The sequence below is a fragment of the Rutilus rutilus genome (genome assembly GCF_951802725.1).
Source record: "Rutilus rutilus genome assembly, chromosome: 16".
Lineage (NCBI taxonomy): Eukaryota > Metazoa > Chordata > Actinopteri > Cypriniformes > Leuciscidae > Rutilus > Rutilus rutilus.
In genome coordinates, this window is record NC_140224.1 from 28,014,320 (window position 1) to 28,030,750 (window position 16,431).

Consider the following 16,431-nt stretch of genomic DNA (forward strand, 5'->3'; position numbering starts at 1 on the left):
GACTCGCGTCTTCCGCTGCGGAACCACCCAGGCTTCGTGGTGGCGTGTTGGAGCCGGAGTGAACGAGACCATGGCTGATCGCGACCTCGGCGCTCGGGACCTATGTTGAGAAACGCACGGAGTAGACGAAGTCGGAGTCAGCGGGTTAGTAACGTTAATCTCTGATTTGTGTGCATCGGCGCGTGATGTTTCAAGAGCTAACCGCCGGTCTATCAGCTCGGCTTGTCTCAATAAAAGGTCGTGGATCTGTTTCTCAACAGCTTCCAGCTCAGACTGCAGTGCGTGCAGCTCAAATGTGTCCTCACCTGCACCAAAAGGTAGACTACTTTCATCTGATATATTCGCCATTTTAACAGATGGACAGTAAGTTAGCAACGAAGCTACCAGTGATGCTATCAATATTAATACTAATTTATGACTGAAGTTTTAGATATAATCCGTCTTTTTAGTGGTACGGGTGTAGAGTAGACGCACGATAGGCGAAAAATGTTTGTAAGTGAGTGTTGAGAAGACGCGTTCAGCCGTGATCCACGGGAGTAACCTATAGGAGTATCCAGCGTTGGATCACTAATAGGCTTGAGACGCGTCTGCTCAACAGTCCGCGTTGTAACTATGAGGGTTGAGCAGTAGTGCTTCTCAGTGAGGTAAAGTAGAAAATGTTTGTTGTAAGTTTAAAGAATAAAATCAAGATTTATAAATCAAATCGATGGAGCTCCAAAGACAACAACGCGTTCAGACGTATGTGCTTTGCTTATCATCACATCTTCATCCCTAAGGAATAAAAGTGCATTCTATGTGGTTACTTCACCATCAAAAGGTTTTTCTTGCGTCACTCCCTTCTGTTTAGCTGTGGCAACCAAAAGCAGATGCTCTGTAATTGGACAAGCTGTTTAGAATGAAGCTGACGATAAACAGACAGAGCCAGTGTGAGTGTTTGACACTTTGCTTTAGGGGCTCAAGTAATAATCGCCTTTAGGTACAAATACTAGAATAAACTTTTCCATGAAAGCTGCCATAAGCACTCATAATTCTGCTTTAAACATCTAATGACATCTGTCGTAACCACTAATGAGTTAAAATATTACGTTCGTTGTGTAATATTTTGGAAATAACATTGTGGAGTGTCACATACTGTATAATGAAATGATCATTGACGTCATTCAGGCAATTTGCATTTTTTTTAAGCATACCAAACTATTTTTGGGACAAGCTGAGTGTGGTTATCAGGTTTTAATGCAATATCTGCACCCATTGCCCTTGGATTAATCAATAGCATATTCAGTCCCTGAGTCTTTGGCAACAGTAGAGCAGGTGTTTCTTACCTTGAACACCATGGAGAAAAAAAGTCCCTCCAGTCCAGAGCACTCAGACAACATTCGGCTTTTTCATGATTGCACTGAGACCAAACAGGGAGCACTGTACTGCAGTCGGAGCGGGGCCGGGGTGGGGTAGACAGCACACGGCATCCCTCAGAAAAATCTTAACAAGGTTTGTCATTTAATAGTTTAACTTTTCCAATGATGCATGTAACGGGGGGCAATTATACTAAGTGATTTATTGTACCCAGGCTGCAGTTAAATTTCAAAACATTTCATCGTGGCACAATCCAATCCTTGTAAACAAACAGAAAATAAACATTGCCGTATTTTCCCCTCCTGGGCTTTAGGCATTATATTTATGTCAGGCCAGAAGTGCCAAGTAAATCAATCAGCCAGACGCCTGACAGTTTGGAGGTCCGAACGAAGGCTTAAGTTAAAGCATGTTTATGGGCAGGGCTGGGGCCCGTAATGCCTAAATTTAGGGCCGTCCCAGAGCCCCGACAATGCCAACTGTGTGTGACAGCGCAATATCGGCCGACTCGCCCATTAATTTATAGTCTGTTCAATTAACCACACATAGTAGCCAGATGTCAATCTTCAGAGCGCAGGAAATTGCACCTCAAGACTGCTAATATGGCTACCTTTTCCACTGCGCCGTGGACCCCCGTGTAAGAGCGGCTAGGTTAGGCCCCCTTTTTTCCGAGTTGACAACACACACTTTATCATCTCCCCCGGAGAGCTCCCGTCTCCAGGGTCTCGGGCTGGGCCAGTGAAAGAGGGTTTCTTCAGCCATGTATTTATTTGTTTATTTTGCTGTCATGGTCTATGACTAAGGCTCTGAAAGAAAATGCAGCTGTATTCACGGCCTACGAGTAGGACTGGTCAGGCGGTATTCATTTTACCATGACAAATCTATACGGCCAAACACAGTCCTGTGTGTTCCAGACGACCGTCGAGTACATACATCCACACCTCTCCCCTCCACCACACACGGCTGACTTCATCTGCCGCTATGCTGACACAAGCAGTGTGAGCTTGGAGATTTAATGGTAGTGTAATGGGCTTCCTGTCATTTCAATCATGACTTTTATTTTTGGTTTATGTAAGTTTGAGATACATTTTTATCAGTCTGTTACTGCTGTCTTTTTTCACAGTGCAGTTTAGATCGTAAACAGTTTTGAAGATGAATGTGCTTGAGGCCAGCAAAAGTAGGCAGTTGCGCACTGTGCTGTATTTTTCATACAGTATTAACTGATGTAGTCATATGTGCTTGATCTTGTTTTTTTTTTCAGTTATAGAGAGCAGTTTTACATTTCCCGAATTAAAAATCCCATTCAATGTCTCCATAGATTTCTTAGCAATAAAATATAAACCCTTCAAGACAAAGCTACCATAAATTCAGAGGTTGTTGAATGATGATACACTACCCTTCAAAAATGTAAAAAATATTTCTCTTTCAAAGAAATGTTGTTCTTTTGAATTTTCTTTTCATCTAAGAATCCTGATAAAAATGTATCACAGTTTCCACAAATGTTTTTAAGGAGCACAACTATGGAAGTAAAATAATGACAAATGTTTTTGAAACAAAAAAACGTGCTGAATTAAAAAAAAAAAAAAAAAAAAAGCATTGCATTAACCATGCTTGCATTTTAATGCATTGTATTTTTAGGGCTTGCATTTTTATGGGCTGAAATTCAACATGGTTCAGTATTTAAGCTGTGAATATTTCAATTCAAATTCACACACATTTTCATTTTTAAAAATTCAATAATCCATTTTCAGATTTCACTTCCAAAATGTTCATTCTATTTAAAATACAACCTATAATATTCGACAGGCAATTTTCAATCCATTTTATTTCTTCTTACAAATTCAGTGGTTCAAATTCGACAGCAAATTCGACATTTGACATCTGAGAACGGCAGGAATATTAAAATAAATATGAGCTCATGCGGTAGTCAAAAATAGCAATAATTACACATGATTTGACTGTTTATTTTGTTAAATATCAACAATATAAAAGGTGTGCATTATGCCTGACACCTACATGAACGCTTAACAGTTGGTTTTATGACTCTAAGTCATTCTCTTAAAATGCTATTGAAGTTAGAAACCTGTATACCAATGTCGTATGTAACTTTAGAGACGGTCCCTTAACTTGCAAATATCAAGCGTTCAATGTCAAGCCTGCCAGTATTACGCTTAGCGTAAAACTTTGCGCGTTACATTCATATTCTGAGTCTGCTTGCCTGTAGCATATAGTATAGCCTACATCCCCAATAAGGTGCGAGTTTGGTCTTTTATATCACTGTAGGCTATTAGTCCATTAAGCTACTTTAAGCATCCCGATGCCAGGGGAATCCTGGAGAATGACATATTAAGGGAACCCCTAGTTCTGAAGCACAGCTCCTAGAGAAATATATGTCTACTGCCTCAGATTTAACATTTGATCCGTACGTCAGCATCGGGGAATAACGTTATAATCTCGTTCACGGTAGAGAAAGCTGCTTTCATGTGCAGAACTAACTGTGAAGACTTAAATGTAAACACAGCTTTTATGTCTTTATCAGCTTTTCCATATAGCTACTACTGGCCCTGATAAACATCACACATACTGACCCCTTGCTCCATTTCTGTAAATCCGTTTTTATGAATGAATGACTCTCTCACCTGTTGCTCGGGTCTTCGTCAACAGCCGTTTGCACCTCCTGCTGGTGAGGTCGACTAACAGCTATGGAGATTATTAATCGGTAATCTACTGCTATTCCTGCCGTTCCCAGATGTCAAATGTCGAATTTGCTGTCGAATTTGAACCACAGAATTTGTGTAAGCGAATTTGTAAGGCAAAATAAAATGGACTGAAAATTTCCTGTCGAATCTTATAGGTTGTATTTTAAACAGAATAAACATTTTGGAAGTGAAATCTGAAAGTCCTGAAAGGATTTTTAATAATGAAAATATGTGTGAAATGTTTTGAAATGAAATATTCACAGCTTAAATATTCAACCATGTTGAATTTCAGCCCATACAAATGCAAGCCCTAAAAATACAATGCATTAAAATGCAAGCACGGTTAATGCAATGCCTATTTTCAAAAACATTTGTCATTATTTTACTTCCATACACAACTGCTTTCAGCATTGATAAAAGTAATAAATGTTCATTGAATAAAGGCTTTAAAAATGAATTTAAGTACATAACCTTCAAAATATTTGCTTCCAATTGAAGTTTGTAATGTTGTGATTCGTCTCTGAACTGTTGGGTTTGGTTCAAGGCAACTCTTTTTTGAAGAATATTTTTTACTTATGATAGTGGAAATGAACAGAAAAATTTCTTCCAGAACTAAGGGTGCTGTAAAAGTGGGGCGACCAGTGTTGTGCTCCAACTTGAATGTGTCATCAATTTTCATTTCATAACCTAGAGCCTTTTTATTTTCTACACGAAACCAGTTTGAAATAAGACATTGTGACTTTACACCTCACCTTTAAACTGAAATGCAAGGTTATCCACTAGCTAAAAAAATAAATAAAATCACACTGATCGGAATAAATGAAAAGTCTCATTAACAGACCTCTCTGTGTTGTGTTTCAGTTGTCAGTTTGGAAAGCAGAGATGCCCATCTCTCAGCGCTGGTGCAGGAAGCCCAAAGGAGAGCCAGCGAACTGTCCACCCAGGTGATGAGAGAGAGTCTCAGCCTGGAGACATCTGACAAGGAAAAACAGCTCAAAGCTTGGGAGTGGAGATGCAAACTCTACAAGCGCATGCGCACAGGATTCGAGCATGCACGTAAGTTTCTTCCAGTGCCTAACATTTAAAAAAAAAGTCATTCATATGCTATGCTACAATGAAATACTCATTGAACTGGCCTTTTATTTTCAAACGGTCCTGTCTAATCTATCAGCATCTCAACTGAAAGGTCATCTATTCCCATATCGTCCCAACCTGTTCACTTTATTAGAATGGTAAGACTCTGCAAACAAGGCGCTATGATTATTTGGTCCACTGATATTAATCTCAGGTTGATTGTCCTGAAATGACTCTTCAGCTGCAAACACACACAATAGTGTCCCTCTCACTCTCCTGTCATATTGATTACTTGTTATATCAGGCGAGTTTTGTTGGCTTCTCTTTGTAAACAACCTCAAGTGAAGGCAGCCGTGATAAATCAGCAGTGTTTTGCCGCAGACGCTCTTATAGATTGCAGAGAGACTCTCACAGGTATCTATGAAAAGGATTTCAGGAAACACAAGGGCACATTAGCTGTGCTGTGCTTTGAGTTACAAGTACAAAATGAAGGTGCTAACAAGGATATTGAGGCACATAAAACCTGCAAGTACGTATAAATGGAAGTAAAAAGGACAGTGGTCAGCCAAATGACAGCTATAGATTCATGTCTGTAGGTTTATTAAGTTTGTGTAAACCCTGAATATATATACAACATATATATACAATATATACACAACCCAAGACCTTGAGTGTCTTGTTATCCAGTACAAATATCTAGACATTCTAATAAAGATTAAGATGAATTTAATTGAGAAACAAAATTTACGTCAAAATGAATGTTCTTGAAAACAAGTTTTTCTTACCCTATTAGCAGATACTGAAAACAGTACTTAATATCTAATGCCATTTTGCTTCTTAAGTAAATATATCTTGATTTATGAATGTTTAGATATCTGTACTGGAAAACAAGACAAAAATACTGAGTGAATGTGAAGTCACATTACATTTCGACACAATTTTTCATGCAAAAAAGGTCTGTTGTCTATTATCAATAGTGTAGCGATGTATGAAAGCACAGCTCACACAGAAGTCACTTTCAGATAGTTTCAGAGAGTACCTCCCCAAAAACATGCCATTGATTGAGCTGGTGTTGCTGAGTCGGGATGGTTGAGATGCTCAAACAAAGCTTTTGATGTTAGCGCAATTTACACTTTTTTATTTAATTATCAACAGTATATGCCCCATATGTTAAATGTATTATTTGCCAGCGAGATGCTATGTGACCTTTGACCTGGCTCTTTCAGGGCCACCGGAGGCTCCGTTGACGGTGCGTCTGAGTGTGACCGGCAGCACATCTCTCACTGTTAGCTTTCAGGAACCTGCCAGCATGAACTCAGCTGTGGTGACCAAATACAAAGGTCAGTGCAGACTTAATGTGCATTTGTCTGTATTACATACACATACACCTTGAGAAAGGTGTTTTATTTTATGGATTTTTCTCAGGTTTTTTTCATTTATTTATTACATTTTGTTATTATCCATAGGAACAACACAAAATACACCACAATTGCAAATTTCCCAGACCAAATAATTAGTTAAATTAAATTAAATGAATTAGTTACAGTAATTAGTAGTGTTTTAAAAACACATCAGGGTTTGTTCACAGTCATCATTTAACACCTCACATTACAGTATCTACTTGTTAATAAACTGTATGAAAGGGGTTGAGAAGGGATGTTTTTATAATTTTTATAAGCAATAACACAATAATTTTCAATAGAAGATAAAACAGGTGATCAAGTCATATTTAGTTTTTCTGTAACATCATCATGGTCCTATTTGGTTTCTTTAGATTCCAATTTATTGATGTTCTCTGCTTTTTAATTCTGTATAATGTGTGATGACGTGCATTGCAGTTGAATGGAGCTGTCTGAAGGACTTCTCTTTATTAGCCGGAGAGCTGATCCTTGAGAATCTGCAGTCCCTAAAATTCACAATTACCGGTCTCACCACGGTAAGCTGAAATCACTGTGCAGCCTGTGAACCAGAGATAGACACTTTGATTCACGTTCAAGACTACAAGGAGAAAATGTTTTCTCAGAATATCACAATGTCTAGTCTATCATGCACTTAACAAATGTTTTCTGTTCATTTACTGTACAGAAAGAAAACTTGCCTAAATATTTTTGTTAGACTGAAAAGCACCTTGTTGTTTTAGTAAATGATGAATACACTATTCATGATAGTATATACATGTTTTAAAAGTATTAAGGATAAATTAGAAATTATCTTTTAATATTTTTTATATATTTGTATGTAAGCCTCATATACTTTCTTTTAGATACATTTAACAATTATTATTATTTAAAAAAAAAAACACAATAAAGTATATACATTGTAAATACAGTAGTGGCCAAAAGTGATATCCAGCCAAGGAAAATTGACATCTTCACCCATTTAAGATTTTGTAAGCAAATTGCGTAGTTGTGCTTGGAGTCAGTTGTTTTATTAAAGCAATGAAATATGCTAAATTGTGCGGACATAATTTTTTTACTAGGCTGTCATACAAAGAAATTATGCACAGGCAAAAACAAGAGAGAAATATAAATAACTGATTATGTGTTGTAGTCAGTGTATGCTTTTTCCTGTGCGCTTTTTGTATTTCTATGCACTTTTTTTGAATGCTAAAATAAAAGCTTTAGCTGTAGTTAGCCTTTTTTGCCAAGTAATTTTGTCAGATAAATACCTTAAAGGGATAGTTCACTTTGAAAATAAATTTTGGTATGTTTTAGCTTACCTCAAGGGCATCCAAGATGTAGGTGTCTTTTTTTCCGCAGTAGTTTCAATTTTGATATTTTTAGGTCAAACCGTTCTTGTCTGTCAGTCATTTCATGCAGGTATATGGTCACTGTCTCAAAGAGCATGCACAAAGTCCAAATTAAAACAATTCCCCATCGTCCAAATTAAACAATTCCCCATCGTAAGTACACATTGATGGCCTAAGACACGAAACGAGCGGTTTGTGTGAGAAAACGACCAGTATTTATATCGTTGTTACCTCTTGAACACAGCCGCGTCCAAATGATCTGAGGGCGCAGGCGGGTATAGATATATACATAGATGTCGCCTTGGCTACGGTTTCGTTCCAATGAACTGCAGTAGCGAAGGCGACATCTAGTGTATACATCTAGTGTATACATCTACCCGCAGGCGGGTATAGATGTATACACTAGATGTCGCTTGGCTACGGTTTCGTTCCAATGAACTGCAGTAGCCAAGGCGACATCTATGTATATATCTATACCCGCCCGCGCCCTCAGATCATTTGGACGCGGCTGTGTTCAAGAGATAACAACGATATAAATACTGTTCGTTTTCTCACACAAACCGCTCGTTTCGTGTCTTAGGCCATCAATGTGTACTTACGATGGGGAATTGTTTAATTTGGACGATGGGGAATTGTTTTAATTTGGACTTTGTGCATGCTCTTTGAGACAGTGACCATAGACCTGCATGAAATGACTGACAGACAAGAACGGTTTGACCTAAAAATATCAAAATTGAAACTTCTGCGGAAAAAAAGACACCTACATCTTGGATGCCCTTGAGGTAAGCTAAAACATACCAAAATTTTATTTCAAAGTGAACTATCCCTTTAAGCAAGTTTAGCGTTTTGTTCTTCCCTCATATTTAAAATATTTTAAAAATCAAAAAAAAAAAACTCATATTTTGATGGTTTAATCAAACGTAGTGTATCCGCTCCAGAATACAAATATCCGCTCCAGACATAACTTTTTATGCCCTTAAATTGTACTATTCTGTGCCATTTTATAGTATAAATAGTGTTTTAGTATAAATAGTAAATAGTGTTTTCATAATGAAATTTCAGTTATGTAGAATGTGGGACACTTAAAGCAGTCAATGAGCTTTCCTTATTAGACTTTGATGCTGGATGACAAACTGCTTCTTAAATTCATACTCTATGCAGTAGAGTACATAGTGCATAGTGTGTAGTACGTCATTTGTGACACAACTTTAAACTTTATACTTGACTTGGACTATGCATCCGAGACTTGTGAACATGTCTGCTGTGAATTATGAGTTATGTCCACAGAACTCCACTGGTAGTACAGCTTATTGATATTGTGTAGTAAAACTTGTCCTGGGGAACACTTGATTTTTAAGATGTTTTTCTTGTTTGTTACAGGGTAGACAGTACTATGTTCAAGTGTCCGCCTGCAATATGAAGGGCTGGGGTCCGGCACAACTCTCTCAACCTCCCTCTGCTGTTCCTTCCAGTAAGTTCTGCAAAGCAGCCACAGTTGCCAATCAGCACAAAAAATGATCATTTCCAAACAACCAAACAAAAAAAAAATTATAATACTACTGCTCCAAACAATACTGATCCTTTTAGCATTGCTTTTAATTCACATATCATGTCGTTAAAAGGAGAGAAAATTGTATTGAGTGCATATAGCCAACATCCTTGGAGGAAGGACTGTGCTATTGTTTAACCATCACGATTTCCACTCACCCTTCCGCCTTTGATACTCTCTGAGTCTGGCCTTGAGTTTCCTCTTTCAAAAAACATCTTTGTCATCAGAGGTCACTAGTTTTGCATCAGTAACAAATCCGGCATTATTCCCAATACAGACGCAGAGAACTGTCAGGGTGATATTTTTCAGTCTGTCCTTTCTATTTTGAACAGCTTCTTTTTTTAATAACCTCTTTAATACAATGCACCCTCTCTCGGCTATGTGTCGCTATTCTGCAAGTGCCCTTACAACAACATTTCACGTAGTTGTGGATGATTTTAGTCAAATTTATTTCTAAATACACAGCATTATCATATAAGCTTTTTATCGTTTAATTTCTAGAGCATGTCACAATGCTGAAACTGAGTTTTGTGTGATATCTCTCAATGTTAGACTGGAAGGATTGCGATGGGAGAGAGAGCAGGAGGAGAGGTCACATCGAGGCTATGGAGAGACTGTTACAGCAGGTTCGAGCCACACACCAGCACTACTGCTGTGGAGGTACACACACACACACACAAACATGTTGGGTTTTTATGTTTTATGGGGACATTCCATAGACATAAGGATTTTAATACTGTACAAACTGTATATCCTATCCACTAACCCTACCCGTAAACATTCCCATCACTGAAACATTCTGCATTTTTAGATTTAAAAACAAAACAAAACAAAACACTTAGAATGATTTATAAGCTGTTTTCCTCATGGGGACCAAAAAATCATAATTCCCACAAGGATTTCGGATACAAAATTATTCGACCCCCAAAAGTCACATTTTGTGCAGATTCTTTTATTCTTTATAACTTTCAATAAACGCTACCTGTAAGTGCTTAGAAGCTTCTGTCACCTCTCTGCTTCAATCTTAGCCCCTTCTTCTCTTGAAAAAGCTTCCAGATCACTGATAATCTTTGTTTTTTACATTACCACTGCTTTCTTCAAATTCCACCAAATATTTTCAATGAGATTTAAATCCGAAGACAGACCACTGAAGAACATTCAACAACTGGTCCCTTAGCCACGCTTAAGTAGATTTGGATGTATACTTTGGGATAGCTGTCCTGCAGGAAAGTTCATTGATCATCAAGCTTCAGTCTCTGCAATGAAGGCATCACAATTTTTGCCAAAATAGCTTGATACTTTGAGGAATTCATAATGTCCTTCATTCAGTCACGATTTCCACGTCCTGCAACATCAAAGCACCCCCATAACTAGTCTGGACCACCTCCATGTTTGACCATGAAGATGGTGTTCTTCTGCTCTTAAGCTTTATCTTTTTTTTTTTTTTGCACCAGACATAACGCTGATCCATGGGTCCAAAAAGTTCCAGTTTGGTCACATCACTCCATAAAACATTTTTCCAGAACTCCACAGGTCTATTCAAATGAAACCACCACCATAACAAGAATGGACCACCTCCATGTTTGACCATGAAGATGGTGTTCTTCTGCTCATAAGCTTTACCTTTTTTGCACCAGACATACCACTGATCCATGGGTCCAAAAAGTTTGGTCACATCACATCATTCTTCCAGGACTCCACAGGTCTATCCAAATGAATTTTAGCATGTTCAAGTTTGCTTTTTTGTTCTTCTTGGTCAAGAGTGGCATTCGGCAAGATGTTCTTCTTATGCTTTGCATTTAAATGTTTTTTCCTCCTTTCATCACGTCATCTTGCAAGTCTTTGACTGTAAATAGAGGGTTTTTCTCAGTTGCTCTGATCAAACATTGTATTCCCCTTAATGCTATTGTGCTTTTTCTTCAACACCCTCAGAGGCTTTCTGGTACAACAAATGTTAAACTTATGAATAAGGCTGCCAGCTGTGTCTCTGGGAACTTTTAGTGTTTTGGAAATCTTTTTGTAGCCATAGACTTCCTAATGTCATAAAACAATTTGTTCTCTATAGCTTTGGTGTGAGCTCAGACTGTGTAACAGCACAAGCTAATTCAGTTTTGTTACAGAGCTTCCAAAGGCTTAATTGTGTTTTAACAAAAATTTGTACCAAACCATACAAATAAGTTACCTCCTACCTGCTTTCAGAACAATATAAATGCAGTAGTGAGTCGCCTTCGCCTTGGTACTTTTCATAAATTAACATCCTGCTTACATGACTTATGGCCTTGCATACAACCCACAATTTATTATTAATTAATAATTAACATCTCCAAAATGAATTCAGTTGGATAGTGATAGCTTCAATTGATAGCTTCAATTGTAAGCTATTGTAATCGTCTGCTCCGCATCCAACACAAGCTGCAGAGTCGCACACAGTGCGCCAGGGATCTTGTGATGAGTCTAAGGCGAGATAATGACTGACAGGACCATGATCATTTTGCAACAGATTCTAAGCGTCTGATAAATGTCTTATCTTGTAGAATGCGTGCTCAGCACCGTTGCTTCCTATACACAAAGTATGCGTGATCGTGATTTCAAAAGCTAAAGTAAAACACAAGCTCCCTGATGACTTACTTGAGCACCAAATCAGCACCATATCAGAGGAGCATCTGAAACTGAAGGCTTGAACAATGCGGTCAAATTAGGCTACATACGATAGCCTGTCTCCCAATATCAAACCTATCTTAGGCTGGGCTGTGTAGTTATAACCACCTCTTAGCTCTGGTCTCTGTTTTGGTCTCCGTTTGCACTTTGAATATTGAAAGAGTACTTTGATTATTGTTTATTTTTGTTATTTCTACTGGTTTTATTTCTACGTTCAATTTGTGGAAAGGAGTTCAATTAGGAGGCCACACACAGCCTCAATCAGAAGTTCTGGAAGCTCATAATTCATGTAAGGTCTGAAGAGACTCATGAAATCATACAGGATAGAAGGCAGTCAGTTGAGTTTGTGGCAAAACCTTTTACAGTGCTTGTATATTGTTGTCTTTCAATGCATATGATAATTCATACTCAAAAGTAGAACTGAAATGACATTCATTACAAGATTAGTTAAAACATTTCAAAATGCACCTACAGACAATTTTTCCAGTCATATATTTGGTTTAATATTGTTTCTTCATATATTTCATATATTTTCTTAAAAATACTGGTCAAAAGTCTCTTCTCGTTGTCGTGAACCCAATCTCATGTTTCGTCTTGTCTCGTGAGCTAAGTGTCTCATTTTACCCCTAATATGTGTGTGTGTGTGTATATATATATATATATATATATACATACATACACACATATATACATACATACATATACATACGTATATATATATATATATATATATACACTCACCTAAAGGATTATTAGGAACACCATACTAATACTGTGTTTGACCCCCTTTCGTCTTCAGAACTGCCTTAATTCTACGTGGCATTGATTCAACAAGGTGCTGAAAGCATTCTTTAGAAATGTTGGCCCATATTGATAGGATAGCATCTTGCAGTTGATGGAGATTTGTGGGATGCACAATTTTAGTACAGTGAACTCATTGTCATGTTCAAGAAACCAATTTGAAATGATTCGAGCTTTGTGACATGGTGCATTATCCTGCTGGAAGTAGCCATCAGAGGATGGGTACATGGTGGTCATAAAGGGATGGACATGGTCAGAAACAATGCTCAGGTAGGCCTCATTCTGTTTACGCCAAATTCTGACTCTACCATCTGAATGTCTCAACAGAAATCGAGACTCATCAGACCAGGCAACATTTTTCCAGTCTTCAACTGTCCAATTTTGGTGAGCTCGTGCAAATTGTAGCCTCTTTTTCCTATTTGTAGTGGAGATGAGTGGTACCCGGTGGGGTCTTCTGCTGTTGTAGCCCATCTGCCTCAAGGTTGTGCGTGTTGTGGCTTCACAAATGCTTTGCTGCATACCTCGGTTGTAACAAGTGGTTATTTCAGTCAAAGTTGCTCTTCTATCAGCTTGAATCAGTCGGCCCATTCTCCTCTGACCTCTAGCATCAACAAGGCATTTTCGCCCACAGGACTGCCGCATACTGGATGTTTTTCCCTTTTCACACCATTCTTTGTAAACCCTAGAAATGGTTGTGCGTGAAAATCCCAGTAACTGAGCAGATTGTGAAATACTCAGACCGGCCCTTCTGGCACCAACAACCATGCCACGCTCAAAATTGCTTAAATCACCTTTCCTGCCCATTCTGACATTCAGTTTGGAGTTCAGGAGATTGTCTTGACCAGGACCACACCCCTAAATGCATTGAAGCAACTGCCATGTGATTGGTTGATTAGATAATTGCATTAATGAGAAATTGAACAGGTGTTCCTAATAATCCTTTAGGTGAGTGTGTATATATATATATATATATATATATATATATATATATATAGTGCTTGTGCACATATTAAATATATATTTTTAAAAAATATGTAGTTTTATATTTTGTATTTATTTTCTACATTTGTTACTTTATGTATTTTGCATAAGTGGTTTCATTAGTGTGCTTTTAGACAGTTTGCACTGACTACTTGATTTTGAAAATATCCTTATACCTAGCTAAAATTGGGCTGTATGTCCCCTGAATCAGAACAGGATGTTCCAATGGAACCAGATGACTTCATCCTCATCATCTCTGTTTTTTGCTCTGCTGGTGCCCTTTTATTTGCTGTCTTTATTGCGTTTTGTCTTTCCGATGTCAGTCTCTCATAATGCTCTCAATTATTCTCATCGTATATTTCTCTCTCCCTTCCACCCATCTGCCCACTCACCAGAAATCCCTCCTTCCCATCATCCTCTCATCTTGGGAGAGGCTACCGCACTTCTTCCAGTAGATTAACTCTGTATTAAAGTGACGAAATGAAGCATGGTCAAAGTGTTTTGACTCAAGTATGGCCATCCAGAGCAGTATGAATACGCTCTCTCTCAGCATTCCTGCTGCCTGCCCTCCTACGCTCTTCACACGAGGAGCAAGGCAGGCGTGGAGTATGTGTAAATAAATAAATAATGTTTTAATACATTTATCCATTTTGGATTTTAACATCTACGTGTCAAACATGTCGTCCATATAGTGCAGCACTGTAAATCACAGGGCTCGAGCCCAGACACCTTTAAAATGAGGCAGGCTGGACGTCGCGCAAAGAGTAGAGAGTCTGCTTTGGCCTCAAGCCCACTCTCTATCCCAGAGGCCGGCTACTGAGGTATAGAAGAACGCTGTTCCTGGTGCTGACAGTATTGCGCTACTCACAAACAGCAACTTCATTAGGCAGCTATGCAGTCGGCCACAAGCAAGAGGGGGGTGAGCAAAAAAAAAAACAGCATCCCTCATCTGTTTAGAAGTCAACACTAATGATGTCAGAGCGATGGCTGCCAGCGTTGCAAATGAATTTATACAGGGGAATTGATTCTATTAGAAAAACACTGTATGAGAGTTTTTATTGATGTGGAAAGCAGAAAAACAAGAGAAACAGAAGAACTTCTGCACACAAACTGTGCAAAAATAACCCATCTGTCTCTGTCTTTTCTCATTTGCTTAATCGTAATGTTTGCCTTGTTTTTTCAGTAAAAATCTCCAAACATCCTAGAAATCACATACATTTACTTGTGTAATATAATAATAAAAAATATATATCTTGAATGTTGAACATTCCATAAAAAATATTCCACAATATTTTTTAAATAGTAAAGATCATCCATGTTTGATATGTAAATACCTGCAGAGTGAGATTTTGATCCTATGAGTTTTCTATGTGGGATTAGATAATTACGATAATTATAAATTATTATTATAATTAAAGACTTTTTTTTTTTTTGAGAATGTATTTTGAAAACTCCAGTTAAAATATTCCAATTGGCAAGTCATTTTAAGCATAAATGTCTTTATATTTTTAATATACAAGAAAGATAAACTAATTTATGAAAACATGTCTTAAAAGTTTATGCAGTATTGCTTCTACATGTTTTTTTTTTTTTGGCAGACACTTTTATTCAAAGCCACTCATTTAAAGGTAGGGTAGGCAATTTCGGAGAGGTTAGCAATAGCAAGCTAGCTTTGATATCATAAGACCCCGCCCTTCCTCTAGAGCGTCTCCAAAGCCACGCCCCCTCCAAAACACATGAACGCGCACAGCCAGAGCAGAGTCTGCAAAGCGTCACGAGAGACTACGTCAAATTACCTCATGTCTCAAAGCACGTAACATTACAATTATAATGAACGTAAACAACTTAAAGTGTGCTGACTTGTACCACCTGACTGCTGCAGGTTCATTTCGGCATTGACAGTGTTGACATAGAAACGCATAATTCCGAGGATGTGAACAGCTCCATAGAATGTCACAGATTGCCCTCTTGACGGTATGAACGGACCGGATGCAATAATTGGACGAAAATGTTTTGGTCCTGAGACTTCCACAGAAGATATGTACATGTTTTAATATTTAGACCACTTCTATTATTGATTGCTATCAGGATGTGAAGAGAGTTTCAACCAGTATAAAAAAAAGTGTTTATGAAAAACATTGCCTACCCTACCTTTAAATGAGGAATGTAACAATTTATCTTAAGAGCCAACAATATTTGCAGTACACAATGCCAAGTTTATAATGTTAATGCACAAGCTGGGGCAGAAATGAAATGCACAAAAATAAGAGAAAGAATAATCACTTAAGAATATTTATAGTTATATGTATATGTATAATTACAGGCAAAGACAAAAAGTTTTTTTTTTTTTTCAGTATGTGTGTGCATTATATGTCCCGATAAGCACACATGCTGGCAGGGGCAATGTATTTACCCAGGTTATTTTTGGAGCGACGGTGTTTCGAAAATAAATCTGCAAAATTAATCAGCACCGGTACAATGACACTACTATAAAAACCGCTCAGCAAAAAAAATGCAGCTCGTTTAAACAGAGGTTATCTTAATTTATGATGTGTATATGTGGAGCTGAG

The 16,431-nt window shown here is 37.9% G+C and overlaps 1 protein-coding gene across 1 annotated transcript in view; it reads left to right on the forward strand.

The window, feature by feature from the left end:
- Positions 1-16,431, forward strand: part of ankfn1a (ankyrin repeat and fibronectin type III domain containing 1a) — an 89,735-nt gene that overhangs the window by 56,311 nt on the left and 16,993 nt on the right. Inside the window, exons 11-15 of the mRNA XM_084434037.1 lie at positions 4,911-5,105; positions 6,350-6,463; positions 6,962-7,059; positions 9,253-9,343; positions 9,974-10,081. Of these exons, the coding sequence (XP_084290163.1) occupies positions 4,911-5,105; positions 6,350-6,463; positions 6,962-7,059; positions 9,253-9,343; positions 9,974-10,081 (606 nt within the window). The remainder of the gene's footprint in view (positions 1-4,910; positions 5,106-6,349; positions 6,464-6,961; positions 7,060-9,252; positions 9,344-9,973; positions 10,082-16,431) is intronic.